General features: G+C 30.3%; 4 protein-coding genes across 4 annotated transcripts; 2 read left to right on the top strand and 2 right to left on the bottom strand.

Annotated features, from left to right (window-relative positions):
* Positions 1-298: 298 nt before the first annotated feature.
* On the top strand, positions 299-2185 carry LOC130453457 (cuticle protein 70, isoforms A and B-like). Its single transcript, XM_056793220.1, has 3 exons — positions 299-387; positions 1709-2027; positions 2097-2185. Exons 1-3 carry the CDS (start codon positions 376-378, stop codon positions 2129-2131), a joined length of 366 nt encoding a protein of 121 aa, XP_056649198.1. The 5' UTR covers positions 299-375; the 3' UTR covers positions 2132-2185.
* Positions 2186-3068: 883 nt separating this feature from the next.
* LOC130440656 (NADH-quinone oxidoreductase subunit I 2-like) lies at positions 3069-3896 on the bottom strand. Its single transcript, XM_056773917.1, has 2 exons — positions 3885-3896; positions 3069-3368 (listed from the first exon to the last, which is right to left on the bottom strand). Exons 1-2 carry the CDS (start codon positions 3894-3896, stop codon positions 3069-3071), a joined length of 312 nt encoding a protein of 103 aa, XP_056629895.1.
* A 3768-nt stretch (positions 3897-7664) lies between these two features.
* On the top strand, positions 7665-8560 carry LOC130440655 (tetra-peptide repeat homeobox protein 1-like). The gene is made up of 2 exons (XM_056773916.1): positions 7665-7679; positions 8075-8560. The coding sequence occupies exons 1-2, from the start codon at positions 7665-7667 to the stop codon at positions 8558-8560; spliced, it is 501 nt and encodes a 166-aa protein (XP_056629894.1).
* A 6002-nt stretch (positions 8561-14562) lies between these two features.
* On the bottom strand, positions 14563-23182 carry LOC130453019 (nucleolar protein 58-like). The gene is made up of 3 exons (XM_056792600.1): positions 22853-23182; positions 21389-22082; positions 14563-19597 (listed from the first exon to the last, which is right to left on the bottom strand). Exons 1-3 carry the CDS (start codon positions 23030-23032, stop codon positions 19533-19535), a joined length of 939 nt encoding a protein of 312 aa, XP_056648578.1. The 5' UTR covers positions 23033-23182; the 3' UTR covers positions 14563-19532.
* Between the last annotated feature and the right edge of the window lie 676 nt (positions 23183-23858).

Genomic DNA, 23858 nt, shown 5'->3' with positions numbered 1-23858 from the left:
GATGGCATTTTCCTGTTCCTCCTTTCGACAAAACTATATTCTTGACTCTTATTATATTTTTTGTTTTAAACAATTTGTAGATTTATATTTCGTATGTGCAAAGTCGTTCCTGTACTACCATATCTAGTAAAAGTAGTAATAAGGTTTTTATCCATTGTCGAGGACTAAATTTGAAAGACTTTTACCCCCCTCATAACATCTATTGGGCTAGTACACCGATCTAGTTAAGTGATTCTAATAAAGTTGATTCATGCAGATTCGGTGGGGCGTAACGCCAATCCCTATAAAATAATGGAACTAACACATGGAGATCATAGTGTAAAACTGTGTATTATCTTCAATATATTATATTTGAACTCTAAAGAAAATATCAAAATGTTCCGAGTGGTAAGTTTTACTGTTTTGACAAGTTTTTTATATACGAATAGCGGGGAAACCCGGCGTCACACAGCTCAAAATTAATTGTCTATAAAACCAGCCATAAATGTACTTCAATCTTTGTACTATAAAATATACGTTTTTATGATAATATCTGAATTCAAAAGATTAATTAATATTTATTATAAATCAAATTAGAAAGTTTTTTTGAATGAAAAAATGTTTTTGATTGAACAAATACATATTTACAATTTTATAAACTATTACAATTTTTCAATTTTGGCTCACTGCTATCTGTTCAAGTTTTCTCGATCAAAGTATTTAGAATATACTAAATAGAAAATAATCATTTTGCGAACAATATAGAGAATTATGAATCAACAACTACAATCAGTAATTTTGGTAGTACCTTCCAAAAATTGTAAAATATCAGAATATATTCCAGACCACTCTGGAAAAAATTTTAAATATTTTAAATAAGTTCTACTAATTGTAAGTCTAATTTACGCCATTCTTCACATTCCTGAGCATGTATGAGTCGTACAATGTATTGTATGTACAATGTATGAAATGATCTATATCTAAACTTTTCGGAAACTTTAATCAAATTAATATGGAAATTGCAAATAAACAACTTCTTAAAATGAATTCAAACAATCAAGTGGAATAACAATAATTCATGAAATTCCTTGTTTAAACTGTGAAAAAACAAAAGTAACAGCAAATTATACCCCGACAGATGTTCACTTACTGAACATGTATTTTACGCCATTGTAGAATAAATCTGCCAGAGTATTAACAACATAAAATACCATAGTACCATCGAATCAAATAACTTTGTCAACAATATACGGCCTCTCGACTCAAAACCCAAGAGGAAACACCCTTATCCGTCCCTTCGGCTGCTAGTAACAGCATATGATGACCTCCCAGAAATCTACCCTAACTTCCTTGAAAATTCTCCACTACCATCAAATAAAGCCACACCCACACTCACCCTACACATTCTTCGTCCATCGTCGGTATTGCAGGTTTTCTGCGGTTTACCTACAACCTGGTGAAATTTATTTATATTCAACGTCTTTTTGAATACTTTCCTTTTCAGATAAATGAATTTAACATTCTTCTTTTTCCACACGTTACTCAAATTCACCTCAAAGTAAAATTAATCCTAACCATATAATTTAAGATTGAAAAGGATTTGAAATAAGTACCTTAAAATTCAAATCAAAATTGTGTCACGAGATTCATTAACAAATAAACAAACAACGACACAATGTGAAGAAATTATCATTATACGCTTAATGGAAAAAGTATTTTTTCATTTTAGTGTGTTATCGCTATGATTATCTGCAGCGCCAAAGCCGGCGTTATCGGTCTAGGATCTTACGATGGTCACGGTTATCTAGCTGCCGCTCCAGTAGCCGTAGCTCCGCCTATAGCCGTTGCTCATGCCCCTGCAGTAGCTGTAGCACACGCTCCAGCTGTAGCCGTTGCTCACGGAGCGACATCCTGGCAAAACAATAACTTGCTAGCTCTTAATCCAACTGCTGTTGTTACTAAAGTAGCTGCTCCCGTTGCCATTGCCGCTCCTGTCGTCGCCAAAGTAGCTGCCCCTGTAGCTTATGCCCCTGCTCCATGGGCACTTGGTAAGAAGAGAATTATATAAGGAGTAATATTTTATTGATATAATTATGTTTTTCATCTAATTGTTTCAGGTTTGGGAAAAGGTGTAGGTTTTGGATATCATTAAACTGGATTTCAAAAAATTACTTCATTTTCAGCAATTGAAACTTGAATATCTGAGTGCATGAGATGAGCAACATTGTGTCAATTATTTATTATAGAATAAATATTAGTCGAAAAATTATTTATAATTTTTATTTCTCACTTTGGATATTTATATTTTAGCATAAATTTCATTGAAAATATGTTGGAAGAAATTCGAAAAATTGAGTATCAAAAACAAGCTTTTTTCAAAATAGAATATTAGTAACAAAGCATAAATCCAATCTATTGTAGGAATATAACTTTTACATCTGATGGCTCACCATAATTAAATAAAAAACAAAAATAACAAAATTCTAAAATAACCAAGAAAGACATTTTTGCCATATTTTTCCTTAAAATAAGCGTTTACATATACGATAACGTCCTTGTACGATGAAAATCTCAGTACAAGTAAAATTTTAAGGTTATGAAGCAGCAAAAAGTATCTGGGGGCCTGATCTGGCGGTAAACCAATTATATCCCAAATAACGGTCACTTTTCCGGTCCTGGAATCGATCCTTGCATTCTTCAGATTTACTGTTTGCCATCACTGTCTTTTTCTTTTGATGAGGTAATTGTGGATCCAAATTTCATCTACAGTTATGAATCTATGCAAAAACCTAACTTATTTTGCTTAAAACGCATCAATAAGACCTGAGAAATGGTCATTCAATAGCCCTTTTGGTCTAAAACGAGTAAACGCTCTGACATCTTCAAGTTGAGGTCGAAAACTTTTTAGACAGCCTTCGTATATATTTTTTTTGTCTTCGTTACATAGTGTGTGAACCTAGCCAGTTTATTTTAGGAATATAACTTCTACATTTTACATCTGAGGGCACACCATAATTAAATAAAAAACAAAATTGCTATGAAAAAAATTTATTCAGCCTATTTACACATCACAGAATATCCTATAGTCTTCAAAGTAAAGGTGCAGCGACGTAAGGAGATGCATATCTATAACTTGCTATCAAAGGAGCCGCTGGAGCTGCAACCAAAGGAGCCGCTGGTGCTGCAACTAGAGGTGCTGCAGCATAAGGAGCGGCGGCTACTAGAGGAGCCACCCCGGTTGCTAAAGCGTTGTATTGACGAGCAAAGACTTGGGAACTCTGTGCGGTAACTACTGCTGGAGCTACTGCTAGAGGAGCTGCAACGAAACTTGGATCTGGTTTGGCGACTGGGTCAGCCAAGGCAGCAGCAGCAAGAGCTAAGAAAATTACCTGGAAATGAATTTTCGTAAAGAAATATATAAGTTGAAATTTAAATAGTAGCTCTGAGTGTTAAGTCAATATAAGTATTGAAAGGTTGAAAAAATATATAGAGATATTATAAAAATGAATGTTTCAAAATAGAAACTGAAATTTTCCTCAGAATATCTAAATGTAGTTAATTCATTACTAATATTTAAAGATATGAATAAAATGGAAGTTCAACAACTTAACGATGCTGTTAATTTATTAATATTTTATTAAATATAAAAGCTTTACATTCGAGCAACTTAAAAAACTAAAAAAAGGTCAGATATTTTTCAATATAGTCTCCATTAAGATATTAACTTATTTTTCTTACAGATGTTGTAGTACTTCTAATGTGTCTCGAAAGAAAAATCATTCAATTTGTACAATTTATCAATTTTCCTGTATTCCAAAAATATTATTTTGTTTTAAATATAAACAAATCAGCGGATATGTTTACGTTGTGACATAATTTTTACTGTATAAAATAAAAATACTTACGTATTGAAACATGTTTGAACGTTTAAATGGTTTCGATATGTTTATTTCAAACGAAACAAATGCTTTTATATCGACGTTAACTTGGCCCCACCCTAACTCAAAAAATTATTAAGTATCTATGCTTTTAGGTCACTTTTTCAATTTTCGTAAGTCTCCAAAATTGATATGCGAAGCATCGTCTTGTTGGATGAAACATTTGTAATAGACATAGTCATGCAATAAAATACTTTATTATACAACGATGTCGCGTTTGGAATACAATCATGATTATGAAAAGTGTTTTCTAAAAAGTGAAAATCTATATTTCTATAATCAAATATTAAAATCTGATTCTGGTTCATTGTTTGAATGAATCACAGCTAAAAACATTCTTTTATCAAAAACCAGTAACTTTAAATGATTAACAAGATTCTAAATATTTAAAGTAACGTGATATTGTCTCATTTTCTTATTATTCTGACTATTTTACTAGTGTTTTTTGAAAGTTGCTGCTAGAAATTTCTGGAATCTTCCAAAGCTCTAAGTTATCACACACTAGTATTTTCTATGCCCCAAATTTTGTGAAAAATTCCCTTTTTTGCTGTAACTTTTTTTCTTTTGATTTTACAAAAAAATTACCTCAGAACAATCTTTTAGATCTTCTTTTGAGAATTAATTTTACCTATAAGTTTTTTGAATTTGACTAATTTTTGTGGGCCATAAAGCGCTCCAAAAGTGTTGAGCGCTTCAATACGTAGCGTTTGCTTTAATTTTATATATATTTTTTTTAACATACTTTTTCAGATTTTTCGCAGCATTCGTTTATTATTTATTATTTTTTATTGACTTTTTGGTAATTATACACTTTCGCGGTCACCTGGTTTTTTGGTTAGGTTAGGTTAGGTTGGCTCTAGAAAATCGAAAAATGGATGAATTTTAATGGTCTTAGTATCAAAATGTTCCATTTATAAAAAAAATACGAAAATTAAAAAAAATAAATATTTTTTAAAGTTTCATGACTTTAAATGCAAAAAAATGACTTTCTACATATAATCCTTCGTAACTGTTTCTGACGTCATGGAATCAAGTTCGTATATTTTTTTTTCGAAATTTACATAAAAAAATGAATATTTAAAAAAAAGTTTTTCTACTATTTTAAAACTATTAAAAACCGCAAATTCAGCCACTATCCCCGTGTTTTTCATAAATTCGTCGTAAAATGGAACATTTTGAGACCAAAAGTATAAAATTTATCTATTTTTCGATTTTTAATGGTCCAAAAACTATTAACATTGAAGAATATAGTACGAAACTATTCACGAAAATTGATTGTTTTTCATCGATTTCATTTTAAGCTATAAAAACTGAAAAAATCATTCTTTTTGGATTTTTTTTTTAAATTGTTTATTAATTTATGTAGAATACAAAAAAAAATATAAGAACTTTATCTGATAATGAGACAATTTTTTGTAAAGGATTATTTTGCAAAACCGTTTTTTTTTACGATTTAAAACAGTAAAACTATGAGAAATTTTCATTCCAGCTATTTCTACTATTTTTTTTTATAAATCCGCCGTAAAATGAGACCAAGATCATTAAAATCCATCCATTTTTCGATTTTCTAGAGCCAAAAAACCAGGTGACTGTGAAAGTGTATAATTACCGACTTTTTTCCCGACTTATTAGTCCGTAGGCGCGTTTTCTTACGTGGCCCAGTAAGTCTAATCCACAGATAACTTTTAGATGAGATGGTTTTGGGTATGATTACATTTTCCTGTAGTTTTTTACTAGCTAATCTATTTTACTTCTTTTTGATGGTGCAGGCTGTGATTCAGGACCTAAATCAATGTCAAAAGTGAAGGTTTAGGGAATGACAGGAGTTAAAATTGGAGTTATAGTTGGAAGTTCATCTTCTACTTCATTTTCATTCTATTACTGCAAAGTATTTGAGTCGAGTTGATGTACATTTTCTATGTGCTGCAACCAAGCCAAAACTGTATCAAAAAATCACCTCCACATATTGTAGTTGGGATCCAAAATGATGAATATTATTTATTTACAATTAAGTATTAAACTACCAACATATTTTGTCTTCAAAACGTGTCTCTGTTAATAGTGAAACCATGTTATTTGACACTTTCTTTCTTGGTGATCAACGCTTGCATCTGTATAAATTTTTGTAGTAGCTTTGAATTACCAATAACTTCTAATAACTTCACTTTTAGGAAAAATATTTAAAAAAAATATCTTGGTCCCAGAAGTACCTGGCTCATCGATGAAAACACACAAATTTTGGATAAATATATATTAATTTTTGAACGTAATCTCCTTTTAGATCCATACCCTTTTTCCAGCGATGTTCAATACCCTTTTTATAATAAGAATCGTCAAGCTCCTCAAAATAGACATTAACTGCCGACATCACCTCTTCATTGTTAAAAAATCTTTGACCACCGAGACATTTTTTCAAGTCTGGGAACAGAAAATAATCCGAAGGGGCTCAATCTAGCAAATGTATTGCATGGGGTAGCAATTAAAACTTTAATTCATTAATTTTGGCCATTGCAATAACAGATTCGTGAACTGGTGCATTGTCTTGATGAAACTACACATTCTTCTTAGCCAAATGAGGCTGTTCTTTGCTTGATTTCTTCGCTCAAACTTCGCAATAAGTTCGCATAAAACTTTTGTTGATAGTTTTTCTTTTTTCAAGATAGTCAATGGAAATTATACCACTTGGATCACAAAAAACCGACGTCTTGACCTTGCCTACAGATAAAACAGTCTTCGCTTTCTTTGGAGCCGCCTTTACCTTTTCAGTCCATTGTTTTGATTGTTCTTTTGTTTCGGGTGAGAAGTGATGGACCCACGTTTGATCCATGGTTATGAAACAAGGCAAAAATCTGTGAAACATTGTCAAACACTCGATGGAAACATCTTCACGACGCTGTTTTTGTTCCATTTTAAGCAAACGCGGCACCCATCTGACGCATATATCAAAATTTTCATTTAACAGTTGATAACGAAGGACCGATCTCACTCAGAGTAGAATCTAGTTCAGCTTATATATTGGTTGAGCTACGGCCTTTCAAATGAAAATATTATAAATTTTATACATGTTTACAAATTCTAACAACTACCGCCATCTCTAGGTCAGGCCAAGTATTTCAACGACTTATTACAACATTTGAGCAAAGAATTCAAGCACAAAACGGCCTCATTTGGCTAATAGAATGTGTTGTTTCCTCAAGATAATGCACTAGCATACACATCCGTTATTGTAATGGTCAAAATTAATGAATTGAAGTTTTAACTGCTCCCTAATGCACCTTATTCACCAGATTTAGTTCTTTCGAATTATTTTGTGTTCCCAGACTTAAAAAAATGGCTTGTTGGTCAATGATTTTCGAACAATGAAGAGTTAATATCGGCAGTTAATGGATACTTCTTGGACCATCCTCGTATAGTTTCCAAAAAGCCCTTAGGATTCCGAGGTTGACCCTTATTATTAAGATATAAATGACTAGACTAGACTAATAATTTCTAGGTCAATGTATTGCAAATATATCCATTTATATTTACGTATCGTCATTGAAAGTATTATATGAAATATTATCTAATAATCATTGTATCATTCTCCAATCCGATATATTGCCTTGATATTGAAAAACTATCACGTATGTCAAGAAATTAAATCGAAATTTCACATTTCTTCGTAAGTAATATTGAGTAGGTATATAAATATTTAGCATCTTGTAAATAGAACAGTAGTCTTTCGATTGGCTTGTTATTGTTACTAAAATGCATTCAAAAATTGTAAGTAAAGTAAACTAAATGTGATAAAAGACCAAATAGTCATTTCTGTGGATAAAGTCGGTTGAACCTTTAACCTTTAATTACTATAAATTTGCAGTACTTATTATAATATTTTTAACTTTCTTAAATTAGATGACCAAATTGTATTTTGTCTCACGTAATTAATTTTTCTCGTTGTAATATTTCAATTTTGATAAATGGTGTCTATTTTTGTCAATAAGACTAACCAAATTTAAAATATTTCTCTCGCCATTTTAGCTTGTTAACATTTTTCAGTCAATAACCATAAATCTTGCTTCCAGCATTCAGAAATTATTTAAAAATAAAATTGAAATCTCATGAAAAATAAAAACAGTACATTCAAAATCTAATGTGGTTTTATTAAAATTTTACAGGTCTTGTTACTACTACTTACCATAAATGTACTTGAAATTAAATCCAGCGTAGTTCCTGTAGCACCACCTTTAAGATACACTTTGATATCACCCCAGAACATACGACCATTTGCTGCCCAAGTTAGCACATTCACCAAAGGCCTTGACGTTTTATCGGCACCTTTGGCAGCAGGAGTTTTAAACCCACCAGCAATTGTTACTAAAACCATTGGATTACCACCTTTAGTTCCTGGCCCAGCTCCCATAGCTCTACCAGGGCCAATTCCACAACCTACATTTTTCCCTGCACCATTACCTGGTCCCATTCCTGCTCCAATCGCATTACCTACACCTGTTGCATCTCCAGTTGCATTACCTGCACCTGGAGTATCTCTGTCTTTTGCTGCACCCTCCTATGTTCCTGCACCACCTGCACATGTACTGCCATTTCCTAACGCCAGATCTGTGCATGCAGTAGCTCCAGCTGTAGGACCTACACTATGGTAGGACTGTAGATAATGTTAAGATACGTTTTTGTTTTTGCATTGACTGAAAATTTGAGAAAAAATGTTTTTTTGTGATATTGTTTAAATTTTCTAAAATAAATAATTATTTTAAAAAATATTTATTTTATCCGTACCTCATGTTTTATAACCGGTTAAAAGTTTTTGCCAGTCTATGGTTCACGTGAGACACAACAAATATACGATTGTGATTTTATTTATATTTTAAAAAAACATTCAAATAAAAATTTTGACATTCTCTGTAACAATTTCGACGAATAATCGTCGTCTACTTGATTCCATTTGTTTTTCAGGATTTTCCAAAGATTTGAGGTGGAAGTAGATCACTGCTTTCTGACCTCGATGTCCAATTTATTCCACAACAACTCATCGGGTTGAGGTTAGGCGACTGTGATGGTCAAATAATTACTTTCAGTACATTCTTCCTTTCAAATACTCTTTGTACAGCTTCAAAGAATGCTTGAGATTATTGTTATGGTGGAAGATAAATTTTATGCAAATCAGGCGCTGGCCAGGACGTACTACATTTTCCTTCAATTTTTTTATAGACTCTTTTCTTCAAAATCCTTCCAATTGCTATCAGGTCTTCAGTCGCTCTTTTTCTAAAATATTGTCAAAACAACACCGAGCCTCTCTTAGACCCAAGAACCTCAAAATTTTACTCATCATTCCATAAAACTCTCTTCCATTCTTCATGTTCTTTAGCCCACGGCGACCACTTAATTTTATGTTGACGTATTTCTTTCTTTCTTTTCTTTTCTTTTCTGCCACCCTTCTCAATCTCCTTTTCACTGCAGATGTACTCAAAGGCAGATCCCTAGATTAGTTCATCTCAGCTGCTATCTCTGGGTCCGTTAATCGTCGATCACGGTTACTGATCAATACAATATGTTCATCTTCAGCGGTTACTGTTTTTCGAGGCCACCCTGAACTTTTTCTATCGCAAAAGCTCCTCGTGGATGCATATTTTTTGACTTTGCGTTTCACAGGGCAAACTGGGACTAAGCTATAATCATAAACACCGAAGAAATAATTCGCAGTTAAAGTTGGAATTTATTAGTTTGAAGTTTAATAAATTGATTATGACGTGGGCAAAAACTTTTGAACGGTAGTTTAGTTGACAGAAGACACACGTATTTCAATTGTATTCACGCTGAATATAACAGGACATTAAATACATTAGAATTTTGCTGTTTTGATGGATTTTTATCAAATAAAACACAATTTTTTTTTCTTCAAATATATTTTACAAATGGTCCCCAAAAGATAACATTCCACTGACTAAAGATATAAAAAAACCTTCAGAATACATTGTAAAGTACTTAAAATATATATTAATCTACTTAAAAATAATGTTATTTTTCAACAAACAAAAATATTTAAACTCACCATCAAAAATAAACTAAACTAAGAATAAAAAATTATAATAAATTAATGAAAAAACAGCTATTTGTATATCTAACTACACCCTGTATGTATTTTAATAAAACACCCATCAACACGACATTAAAAATACGAATATCAAAAACCAATCACAAGGTCTATTTACAATTGTACAATATACAGGGTGTCATAACCACAGTAGGTTTCTCAAAAACAGGAAAAATTTCAAACTTTTAGTATAAAATAAAGTTTCGTTTTGGTTTTAAATTCTTCCTGATTTTGTTATCTATACATAAAAGTAATTATTCAAACACGTACGGTATGTTTCGTTTCCAGATTAGATACTAAATCCGATTTTTTCAATTATTATTAGAATCCGACATTTTTCTAACATGAAAGTTTGGTTATGTTTTTATTGCAAGTCGTATTAACACATATTTGATAATTCATTGGAAAACATTATTTAAAGAAAATTGACAAGATAGTAAAAACAAACTAAAGATTAATTACAAAAAATTATTTGCACCATACCATTATTAAATGATTTTCAAATGTGAAATTGAAAATACTTTTTCTTTTCGAGATAATTGTTTGCAGTTTATTAAATTAGAAGACATACTATCAAAAAATGTTCAAAATTATGCCAGTCTCTGGTATAGTTCTCAATTTAGAAATTATTTTAGTTTTCTCAATGTTCTACACCATTTTGAATCATAAGCTGTGAATATTTTATCTTTTACTTAGTCATCTGCTAAACTAGCATCATTTTTCGGAATCCCTTGTTAATTATATATTTATTCATAATTATTGATATTACGAATCATTGCCAAATAATCAACTCGAACTGTATTTACTTATATAGATTGTCCGATTTATTGCAGAAATCGAAAACCTAAACTTCTTTAGTTCCTCAGTACTTTTGAACTAAATATACTTACTATATATAATCCTTTCGCATCTAATGGGCTACATATATCCCAAAGGAAATGAAATCAAAAGGTATGAACGAGAAACACGTCCATTAGTCTTCTAAACGAAAGAGAGCTACAAGAGATTGTTGATCATTTGTAGATTGTGTCTGAAGATGATTAGGACCTTTTCCAAGAGAATCCAGGCCAGGTAATGTTGAAGAAAATATGGAAATAGAAGTTGGCAGTAATGAAAATTAGAAAAAATTGGAGCCAGTATCTGAAATTGTATTGTTGTCTTGTCTTGTAGTTTTTGTAATGAATTGAATGATTGCCTAAAAATTTTCACATCAAAAACAAAATCAGGAATATCAAAAACGAAACAACTCTTGTAGACCACAAAAATGAAAATTCTCTCGGGGAAAACACTATTGGACCGAAAAAGAAGCGAAGTCCTCAGACGATTGTGTGACGTAGATAAAATTAGCGAATGGGTACCATAACGTAAAAAACTATGAGATCATCATACAAGTCAAATTACAGATGATAGACTGATAAATATAGTAAGGGATAAATCTTCAATTAGAACACAGAGTAGAGGTCGACCACGAAAGAGGTGGAGGATGAAGACAGATATCACAGAAGGAACAGGCCTTACGCCTATTGTAAAAAGAAGAAGACAATACTAATGAACGCGTGACAATACTCAACAAACAAAAAGCGTTCCAAATATATTTAAGAAACAGATCCTTCTGAAAGAGTGCAATTGTACTAATCCGATAATAAATTTATTGGAAGCAAGCAGACATTTGCATAGCTAAAAAAGACATTTCTGCAAAGCAGTCAGATCCAGGTAAAATTAAGTAAGTAAAAGTAAGATCCGAATTTTTACCACTGAAACCAATAGAGCGAGGCATAAAATTATGGAGAAGGTGTGATGATATTTACGCAAAAGAAAGAACAATTGAAACGAGATTTTAGGAGAACAAGTTGTGACTAAACTATCTCAAACTATTCAGAATATTAAGTATGTCGCAGTGGTTCCGTGCAACAAAAATAGAAAGCACTTTTATAAAAAACTATGTGCTTGATGTGATCGGAAATGCATCGTAGTAATAAGAGTATTAGAAATAGAATGATAATAATGAGAAAGTTGTAATAAGTAACTGTTACAAGCCGAAAAAATTTTTGAACAAACATATAAGAGGGATGATCTTGTAGATCAGTGGGCAGGTATGATATAAACATGAAGTTAAATAAAAAGTCCCACTGCTGCAGTTTATTGTAGCACTTGCAGAATAGTTTATAAGCTTTGGTAGACACCGCGCTTTCGTAAAAAGGTGTAGGTTGAATGACAGACTATGTAAATCTGTAATTTCGCTGTAAAATGTTGGCAATGACTTGCCAGTGGAAGAAGCAACTCATCGAATATGTCACAAAATGAAAAAAGAACAAAAGTTACTAGTGTTTAATGTAACATAGTTTGGGCTGTTTCTCGATTTATCGAGATATGTATTGATTCGATATAACCCATTGTTGAGGCCTAGGACATATATGTCCCATGCGAGTTTTTCTGAGAATGTTAAAAAAAGATTGTTTTTCAAAATTTGTGTTATCATTCCACCATTAAGTTCCAAGAATGTAGATTTTGTTAAGTCAAAAAGTCGAAGCGAAAAGATTAAATATCGAAAAAACATATTAAGTTTTTAGTCGCAGAAATTCCAAATATGAAAAAACAATTAGTTAAATAATTGGAAAAAATACAGAATTGGTAATCTTCTAATTCCATATTCTACAGAAATGTATTATTTCCCATTGTATTTGAATTGTTCATATTCTACTTTACCGCATAAAATTTAGTAAATCAAAACTTTTTATGATAAAAAAATATCAGCTCTCGATTATAACCATTTTTTTTGTAAATTATTCGCATACGTATAAAACTACACGACAACACAAAAATATATTTTAGGCCTTAGAACTAGTATCAAACGTGTACCAAAATAAGTTGAAGTATATATTCGATACAGAATGCTTTTTGCAATTTCTACTAACATAAAATAAACTACTTTGTTCTAATTTCGCATTATGCGCATTCGCTTTAACTCTTTTTGATTTAAACTTACTTTTTCTGATTCTTTATCAGTCTCTCTTATCTACAAAATAAATTTACTCATTTAATCGACAAATATAGGAATACAATAGATTTCTAGCTAGCTCCCTGTTGAGTAAGTGACTGCAGTATGGTTGTTGGCCATCCTGAGACAATTTCTGTTAGCGACACTAATTTTTTTTCTTCCACAGATATGTGGCGAGACTGAGTGTCTCATCAAAAAACATTTGGATATCATTGATACTAAGAATGAGTTCACAAATATAAAATTAAATCATTTTATAAAAATAGCACAGGGTTATAATGGGTTTTGATTTTATGAATATTTCACTAATTCAGCTTCACCAACTTTTTTTTTTTGAAATTTCAATGTAGTCAAAACGATGACGACTTGTATACTGCAGTAATTGTGGTATTTTCCATAAGAGGTAGCTATCCATCTTGTTTCTATATAACCATAATTGAATCAAATAGTTTTTTCTTCACATATCTACAACGTAGAGTTAATATTAAAGATACAGAAAGCGGGGGTGGGAAGTTTGTTCAAGTGAAACAGAACTACTAATAGATAAAGAAAACCTCTATTCTAATTAGATTGTCATGACGTCGAAGTTTTCAGTGGTGGGAATGGCAAATGAATCAGATGTGAGTAGAAAGATAAACAGAGTGGTAGGGCGATACTTTTTCCCTGTCTTCTGATAGTACAATTCTACTTACATGCCGCTCTATCTTCAATATTAACTCTATGATATACAAATATAATTGTTTTGACATTGACATATGTCAATTTGGTATCCTGTTGATAGTGTTTGAATGTACAAAATTTATCGTTACAGGTATCACAAGTGTTAGTATTTCACCTCATTACCACGAATTTTCATCAAGTAGCCATCGATCAGCGCGAGAGCGGGATTAGTCGGCAGATACAAAACGACAAAGGTTACGCGGCCAAACAAAATTTCCCACGCTTTTGACATAACGTTAATGATGACGTGTTACAATATTTAGTACTTCTACAATCAATCTCATATTCCCTTTTTTATTATTGTAAACACTTTTAAACTGATTTCCTTTGTTAAAATTCTATACAAATAGAGTTGTTTCTCTACCCGGCGCTTTGCAAATAAACAGCGTCATTGTTTTGGTATAAATTTATCGATACGTGTTACTACATCTTTGATTTTATTTGTTTGCAAATAAAACAAATGTTTGTGGCACAATAGAAGTAAATAGCAAAAGAATGCCCATAATTTCAGTCTCAGACGATGAATACATAAGTATTCGAAAGCTCGAAATATATTAGAGTTAGTACACTTTGATCTTTAATTTTGCCAGATTCCCGATACGAAAACGCTCATAGGTACATGTATATATATAGTTATAGATTTATACTGAGTTAGGTTTAATTTTAATAAAATAATACATAAATTTTCATTCACCGGAAATAACAGTTAGTATATTTATTTTTGTATGACTCGAAATTTTCATGAACCACATGACGATTGAGCTCAGACTGTAGTTTTTAGTTTCAACAAATTTCATTATATTCATAGCTGGTACTGCAAATCAAATCTCACCCAAGAAACCAGAAAAATTTATTTGCTTCAAAAAACAACACAATAAATTATAAACAATATATTTATTATTTTTTCCAAATTAAGTTTTCAACATAAATTTATTACTAACGATAATTAAATCCTGTTCAATGTTGTATCAACTCTTAGGTACTATAATTTATCTTCTGGTTTATTGAGATATTCTTGATCAGGATATTGATCTTTAATATCAGACACATGTCAACGTCAAAATACCAGTTTTGAAAATAAACGTCACTGATCATTTACAATAACGATACACTTGTACAACTAATGGCCATTTTGGTCAACATGCATGTTTATACCATCAATCAATAAGCCCATGGTTTGATTTATATTGATTTACACAAATTACATCTTTTGGAAGATGCTATGAAATATCAATCTCATTCCTTACAACTTTAAATTTATCAAGGTGAATTTTTTGAAACAATAAAAAAAAGACTTTTGGGGCAAAAACTTGGCTTGAAAAGTATTATCGTGACTTTTTTTTGAAAAAAATCAACCATCATCTGCTGATATGCAGAGTTTGAACTTGACTGTACAAACACTGATGATGCACAATGATTAAGACGTCCAAAAGAAGGGATTACACAAGAAAATATAAAAGAGATCTTGAAAATAATGAAGAAAAAGTATAAAATACCTTTTTAGATTTGTTTAAATAAGTGAAAAGGATTTCGTTTAGCCAATATGTGATCTGAATCAAAATGGTAATCTCATAACTGGACAGGACTCAGTAACGTACCAAGTTCTTGTGGAATCCGGTGCGGAATATTATCTTGTCACCCTCTCAGAAATGAATTTGAGAATAGTTTCCAGTAAAAAAACAGTTCAAATACCTTCCACAAAAAAAAATTTAAATCACGAACTTGTCACTGTTATAACTCGGTGTTAGGGTGCTTCATAAATAAATGGGCTATTTCAAGCTGCTTGATTTAAATTTTTGAATAAACTAAAAATTCACCGGATGTTCAGGTTCAGTGCACTGCTGCTGTTGATTGAACAGCATAAGTGGATAAAAGAGAAGCATTTTTATATATAGGTTTCATATTCTAATGTGGACTCAATAAAAACCTTCTGAGGGATATTAAAATGACATATTGTCATTGATAGAAAAAAGAAAAATAATAATGAATATTGACAATGCATTGTGTCATAACTCGATAAAAGCGATGGTCTAATTCAATAAAATGAACCTAAATTGTTCCCGTATCCACCATATTCACCAGATCTATCTACCAGCATATAATGGATGTTGTTAGAGCTGAAAAAAATGTTACAAGGAAAGATATGAATCTAAATATAAAGCCTATATTGAGACCAAAGGAAAATTGTTGTATAAAAATTAAACAGAAAGGTTAGAAAAGCGTTTTGAGCATTTTAAATTGCTGGGACTTATTGTTTGATGTTTTAAGTTACATTGAAAACAAAACTACATAAGATATTGTGTGACATATTCCCATTTCTTATCTATATTATTGTCAATTTCGATTGTTGTTATTTAGTTTTTATTTGTAATTTAAGGAAAACCAAAAATGATAAAAATTCAATATTAATAAGAGGATTTACTGTTCCCAATTTACAAATGTCAATTTCAACTTCATTCGATTCGATTTTTAGTTAATATTGAACTTTTGACTTCAACTGAACGACCATTTGTACAACTGTATCTAAAAAATAGGTAAAAATCGAATATAGAAAGAAAATGGAAAAAACATAATAAAAAACTAATTTTCTATAGAATATAAAACACACAAGTGGAAGACATATAATTTACTAAAAACTCTCCATATATCGCAAAAATATATTCTTAAACTTATTAAGGTTTTGCTAATTTGCCAAATATAAGGCCATTGATTTTTAGTGAATATAGTGTTTCTTTGAAAAGAATACAAAGTTTAGAAAACAAAAAATTATTACTGAACCTATACATTTAAATATAAAAAAACTGAAATGTATATGTTACAGTTAAAATCCGTCTTCAGTTAATTCTAGTTTTGACAGGGAAAGTATAGTTTTCACGAACCCTTTCTGTTAAAACTTGTTTTTACTAGTAAAAGCTAGTTATTTCTAGTGTTAAAACTAGTTTTTATACATTTCAAATTTTATTCTAGTAGAACACTAAAAAGACAGAATTTTTAAAATAAATTTTCATGGCATATCATTTTTTTGTACAAACCTCGATTAGAAACACAAAATTTTTTCCAGGAGCATCTTATGAAACTGAGAAAAGTTGTACCTGGGACTTTATCCAAGTTTGTTAGAACTAGTCTTCCCTAGTCAAAACTAAAATCAAATGAAAACAGGTTTTAACTGTAACTTATATAATTAGTATACCATTACCTAAAATTATTTTATTAAAAATATAAAATATTAATTAACAAACAAAAATTGTTCCTGATATACAAAAAAAAACCAAAACAACACAGTTGTTCGTCAAAAATGATTAGATCAATATATCGAATCATAATTTGTCTTTTCAATAATTTTTGGACATATTAGACAATAAACTTTATTAAAAACATATGTTTGCTATAATTTAATTACGATTAAAAAATATCGATTTAAATTAGTTGTATTGTTGCACTATCAGACTATCGGGGTGTCTGGTTCATAAGTTCATAAAGTACTATATAATTTATTATAAATGAGAACCTATGTCCTCCCATTATACCAAACTGCTAAAATTCAATCCCTTTATTATTATGATTTTATTTTCTTTGACAGACACCCTAATAATTTAATCAATTTTGGCACACAGTTTACACTATTAAACATTTTTGAACTTAACTTAAATTTTAAAGGTTTTTCACCATTGGAATGCTGAATTACATATAGTTGACACTTATATTTGCTGCACCTACAATTAAGTAACGAGGATTGCTAAAAAATATTCCATTTTTGGAAAATAAATAATAAAATAACGAAACGACATAAAAATTAAGGCTGGGCCCCATGGTATACAACAAATCATATAAATTGGATCCGAATTTTTCAAATCAACTAAATTAACAGGTCTGGTAATGGATCACTCAAGATAATCTATCATTGATATCAAGAAAAGAATTTTAAAATATACAGTTTCTGTATATTTTGTACAGAGATCATTCCAATAAGGGAATTTGAAAAGTATTATAAACAGGGGTGTATTATATTCAATTTATTGCTATATAACATTAAATAACAAAATTTTGGAGAAAATTATATCTTATACAACATTTTAAACAATGAATATCTTTAAGAAAGGTCCTCTCAGAGTAAAACAAACTTCATCACTAACTAATTTAAATAATTTCTTTTTCTAATACACTATTAGATGTTATTTTTCAACAGATAACAACCCTTATAATAAAAATTATCTTAAAATATATTTCAACAAAAAAAATCAACTTTTAAATGGTTTGATTTAAAAAAAGAGTAGCAGGTACTATCTTAGATAAATCGTATATAAAGACTAAAAATAATAGTAAAAATGTAAAATTTTTTGGCAATCCCGTTTTATAAGCTCTTTTTGACATATCAAACTTTACACAATAGGCTAATAATTACTAAAAATTACTTATATTAAAAAAATACATCTGCGACTTAACCTCTCAATTATGATTACAACCCTTTTTTGCAGAGTAACATAAAAATAATAAAAAAAACATCTATTCACGTTACTTTTCGATGTCTCTGTATAAGATTCGAAATAAATAATAATTTTGTTTTCATAGATATTATCATCCTTCCACAAGACTGATTAGCTTTTGAAAAATCTGCCTAGTAATGAAAAATCTTTTGAAAATATAAACAGGAATGGAGAAAATGGCAGTGGAGATAATAATTATAGATGGATATTAGGGTGATTCATTTCTGTACCATTTTTCGGTGCTCAAGTAAAATATTGATCTACATATAAAAAAAAAACATTTCACCAAGTTTGAGCGCATAATGTCAATTTTAAAATTCCCCACAAGATCTATCAAACTGATTTGTAATATTGTAAAAAGTAAGCATTATAAATTTGGAAACAAAAATTTTTGTTATATGCATTCTAAACGGTAAAACTTTATATTTATAATTAAAATTGCTATTAAGAGCTCAAACTTGTTGAATTTTTTTTTCTGTATGTAGATTATTTTACTTGAGAACCGAAAAAATAATCTTTTTTCGGAAATGAATCACCCTAATGGATATATTAACAAAATAGTATAAAAAATAAAGTGAATATAACAAATATACATAAAAACAGACGAGCAAACTTAATGTATCAAAAATATCCTAAATACGAACATAAAAACAATGATAAAACAAATGAAACTTAATACAGGAAAACAAATTTTGAAAAATTACAAGGAATATTATAAATACAGAATCTTTTGTACTGGGAATGTATAATGATGATTTTTAATCATACTTATTACAAGATATATGAATACACACATGTCTATACACAATATTTTCAAATCTATGCAAGTATTCACAAATTTAAAACCCATTAGAAACTTTAAGCAAAAAACATATAGTTTCATAACACTGATCTGGCAAATTTTTCAAATGTCAAAAACCCTCAGAGTTCATTAGAATAGTGGAATCGTGAAACGGTTTATATTTCTCTGCAATTATTCCACATATGGTAGCCAGGTTTAGCTATATTTAAAAAATATTTGTGTCTGATTCAATACTTATAAATTCCTTTAATTAATAAATATATGAATAATCTCGCAAATTCTACCAAAAACTATCAACAAAGAACTGAAAGTGATGTAATTAAAGAGACTTTCAACAATGGCTATCATATATGAACTAAATAGATTTAGTGTAATCAATAGTCAAGTCTTTTTATATTGATTATAGAGATCTGAGTCCCGTAGCTAGATGCTTCTGGTTTTGTGATCACATTTACCTGTTACTCTTAAATTCTAGTGTACAGGCTGAAATAGTTTGTTTTTAAGTCTTCAATGATCTATTTTAATTGTCTCTGCGAGCTTTTTTCTTGCTTGTTTTCTTAGTTGCCTTGGATTCAGTCCATGTGTCTAGAAGGTAAATGAAATTACAGTTGGCAGATTGGCTTGAGGAAAGTGATTTAAATAAACTCAGGATAAAAGCGATTTAAAAAAGACTGGTATCACAAAATTGTTAAGAATGAGTCAATGAAAGAAAAACTATAAATTTTTCATCCAAATCTACTCTACTAACATCAAAGTAGAATCCATCTGAAATGATACTCTTATGCTAATAAATGAGTCACTAAACAAAACTTTTTGTGACCAACATTCAAAAATCAACCTTCGTATTCTGTTGAAAGTTGAAGAAATTCTTAATAAGGGGTCATCCATAAATTACGTCACATGTTAATGGGGGGGGGTATCATCGGAATGACATAGTGTGACAAGGGGCAGGGGGGGTCAAAAACTTTGTGACATCACATGTTAAAATTCAAAATTCATCACGCAAAATTTAATTAGTCGTTTGTTGCTTCCTAACTAGTCGTTTGTTTTTCTGTTGTCTAAAATATTTGACTTCTTTATGTTAATTTTATCAAAGATTATATAATAAAAGTAAGAAAAAAATAAAAATAACTGTTTTCTTTTGATTATTTTTGAATAAATATATAAAATTGAAAAATGTGTGACGTCACATCAGGGGGGAGGGGGTTTTGAAATTGTGACAACCTGTGACAAGGAGGGGGGAGGGGTTAAAAAGTCCTGAAATTTGTGTGACGTAATTTATGGATGGCCCCTAATAAACAAAATAACTAAAACAGTGAAGAATCAGAAGAAGATAATTGTTTATAAATTTATATAGACTCTTCATTTATTGTATAAGCAAATTTAAATTGAATTTCTCTATAATAATCCCTTCTTCCATACTAATCTAGATATAACTTGAGATGTACGAAAGAAATCAGAGTTTGACTAAAAAAATACATAATAAGAACTGGTATGCATGATACTTTTGGCAATTTCTAAGCCCTCATATTTTCGAATCTGTCATCAAAATGCATGAAAAAAGGTTTTTGTGATAACAGAAAAATTTTACTCTTCATCACATCATTCAAATAAATATGCCTGATCTTTCCTGCTAAAAAACATTGGTCAACTGGATTTTTTCTAAATCTGTATATAATTTCTCACAAATTAACATAAGATTAATCAACATCTGTGATTACTGTAAAACATTATGGCCATTTAATAATATGAAATTCATTTAAACATATTTTCGGCTAATTACATCCGCTGACCATGCTCATTGTATTCCTCTGCATGTAAACTTTTCATTTTGCATTTGCATTTTAGAAAGAAATGAAAGTCAACTAAAATCGTATGCAGGGAACAAAATGATCGTTTCATCAATTTTCTAGCCAAGAATTCATTACAATGATTTCCTTTTCATATGGTTTGATCATGGGGTGGCCTCACATGTTTTATTTCCAGAAATTTGCTAATTTATGGCAAATTTTGTTTCAAATGCCAACTAAAACTCAAATAATAATTACGATCTCACCCTCCGACAACAAGAGTAAGTAATGTAATAATTGAAAAGAAACTATCACATTAATTTTTGACATGCTTTTTCCTTTTCAGCTCAATTGAACATACCATTGTAAATCAAATGGAGCAAGTTTGTACAATGCATTTTATGAATGTAAGAGTTTGTGGGGAATATAGTTTTTTACAACACTTTCACACCCAAATAATATTGGAGTAATTTGGGAGACAGAAAATTCAGAATTGAAAATGATGGTATTTGTTCTACTTATCAAAATTAAGTTCAGTTGAGTCTATTACTTGAAAATGACATTATAAATTACAATGACTACTTACCACCTAATTCATCAAAAACGGGAGCAGTTTCTTGAGGGACCACATTAACAGGTGCCTCAATTTTTTCAGGTACTAGAGGTTTTTGGGGAATTACATCCTTAACTTCATTTTTAATTTCTTTCTTCACATCTTCCTGTTTTATTTTAACTTCTTCTTGGACAGGTTTTTCGACATCTTCTTTTTTAGGCTTCTTTTCTTTCTTTTTTTTATCTTTCTTTTCCTGTACATTAATAACTACTTCTATCTTAATAGGTTCTTCTACTTTTTTCTCTTCAGCTATCACTTCCTTTTCTTTTTCTCTTAGTTCCTTGTTCACAGCATCTTTAACCAGTTTTTCTATTTCTGCCTTTTCTACTTTAGTATCTTTTTCTTTTTTAGCTGCTTTTTTATCTTTTTTAATAGGAGATTGCTCTTTCTTTTTCTTGTCAGCTTTAAGCGGTACTGTTTCCCAATTACCATCATCAAAATCTACTGGCTTTTCTGGGGCTTTGTTTAGGTTCTTCTTGTTTTTGCTTTCTTCGATTTTCTTGGTTTCCAACTTCTTGGATTTATCATTTGGCTTTTCTGTTTTTTTTTCTTTTTTTTCCAATTTTGGTTCAGCAGGTTCCTTTTGTGGTGACTTTTTTGATTCTTTTGACGGTGACTTGTCTGATTTCTGATCTCCACTAGCAATATGACCATTAGCAGTCAGTTTCTTAACAAAAAATAAATATTGAACCATTTACTAAAAACTTATTTGGTTGACTAATTTACTAGTCATTCTCTAATATACAATATAACTAGTATGATTTAGTAGAATGATTAATAATAATTTTAATTTCCTATTTTTGGGAAATTATAATCAAGTAATTGTTTGATCATTATTTCTGGCAAACAATTATATTAAATATGTTTTAAATATTGACTGTACTTTCTAGAGAATTGTGTAAGCACTCAATACATCAGTTTTAAATGAATAACTGGATGGATATTAATAGCAGATAAAAATTGAGCTCAATATTTCATTTTATATCAGAGTTGGATATCTTCCATATTCTTGTCTTTTCTAATAACAGATATTGTAGAATAAATAATAAAACTTCACAGTTTATATTTGGGTAATAAGTTGGTCCTTGCCAAATTTCAGTAAACAAAACAAAAGGTTATATGGAAGAGGGTCTTTAAAAAAGTATTAAGAAATAATTAGTATAAAATTGTAACAATTTATTGAAACAAAACAATTATTCGAAAATTAAAAAAATCAACATTTGAGTGTAAATTTGATTGATTTTGTGAGAAAAATACACGAGTAGTGTTTAAAAACGGTAAACTCATATTTCTATCACCAAATTCATTCATAAACGTTAGAAATAACCTAAACCAAAGTGTTTACTTTTTATAAGCATATGTTTGACAAAATTTGTCTCTTATAAAAAATATTTAAACTGAAAATTGGATTAACTAAGAGAAGTAGGTTCCTTTTACCTTTTCCTTGAGTTTCCTTTTTTTCCCAGCTGACTTTCTATCATCTAAGGATAATTTGTCAAAAGGTGGTTGTACAGCAGGTTTAAATCCAAAAGTAAATACCAAAATTGCCACGATTATAACTAAAGCTACGGGTATATACAGAATATATTGATTGGAAAATTCTTGTACAATTTCCATTATTATGCTATATTCAATCTTCCACAACGAGACACCACCAAGAAAAAGATACAACTAAAATTTTTTGGTGACGCGGCCGTGACGTAAACATTAGTTTTCCATATTCTGCGACACGTATTTGCGCAATGTGATATGAGCTTGCGCTTAATCAACTGTGATGGCATAGAACGAAAGCAAATTTTGTGATAATTAGTATTTAGTCGTTTTCCTTGGTGGTTGCATGGGAACATCATCCAACCCATAAAGTTACTTTGTTTTCAAGATATAGCTACGACCCCCAGGAATGATTAAAAAACAGTTACGAAATGGGGCGTTGAAAGCCTTTGTAAGTGGTAGTATGAGACGCCAATCCTTCTTTTTATCCCAATAAAGACAAACTAATCCTCCGTGATAAAGTATTGTATTAATAGCTGTTTTCCAATTACATTCAATTGAACTGACACCAACTGAGTCACTCCGTCAAGTGAGTATCTTATACTCAATTAATGACGTCACTGCTCAGTGAATAAAAGGAAAACGTAATGTGAATTAATATTTTCAATAAGATTATTTACATCAATGACTATTTTCAATAATTTAGTATTGTGTACTTATTTGCTTATGACAAAATTTGACAACGTGATGTCCTCAACCTCACAATCTTAGTTCACAAAGCTCACTTAAGCACACGGTCTCGAGCTTGCGCATATTGTGGGTAAAAACTTTGTTAGGTCTTTCTTGTGAGACAGAAAAGTGCATTGAATTGAATTATGACGTCACAATGACTTTGGCGAAATCTGGGTCTCTGCATTTTATAGCAAGGATTTTAGGAAAAGAGATTTTCTGT

The sequence above is a fragment of the Diorhabda sublineata genome, chromosome 2 (genome assembly GCF_026230105.1).
Source record: "Diorhabda sublineata isolate icDioSubl1.1 chromosome 2, icDioSubl1.1, whole genome shotgun sequence".
In the NCBI taxonomy this organism is placed as follows: Eukaryota; Metazoa; Arthropoda; class Insecta; order Coleoptera; family Chrysomelidae; genus Diorhabda; species Diorhabda sublineata.
The sequence above is the reverse complement of the archived record's forward strand: the minus strand, read 5'-3'. Positions and strand labels throughout refer to the sequence as shown.

What these genes read in the sequence shown, in the direction of transcription:
- LOC130453457 (XM_056793220.1), top strand. An exon ending in CCCTGCTCCATGGGCACTTG is followed by an intron (nt 2,028 to 2,096) that starts GTAAGAAGAGAA and finishes TAATTGTTTCAG; the next exon opens with GTTTGGGAAAAGGTGTAGGT.
- LOC130453019 (XM_056792600.1), bottom strand. Translation starts at nt 23,032, where the DNA reads ATGGAAATTGTACAAGAATTTTCCAATCAATATATTCTGTATATACCC. An exon ending in AAAGGAAACTCAAGGAAAAG is followed by an intron (nt 22,083 to 22,852) that starts GTAAAAGGAACC and finishes TTTTTTGTTAAG; the next exon opens with AAACTGACTGCTAATGGTCA. An exon ending in CGTTTTTGATGAATTAGGTG is followed by an intron (nt 19,598 to 21,388) that starts GTAAGTAGTCAT and finishes TTTACCTTCTAG; the next exon opens with ACACATGGACTGAATCCAAG.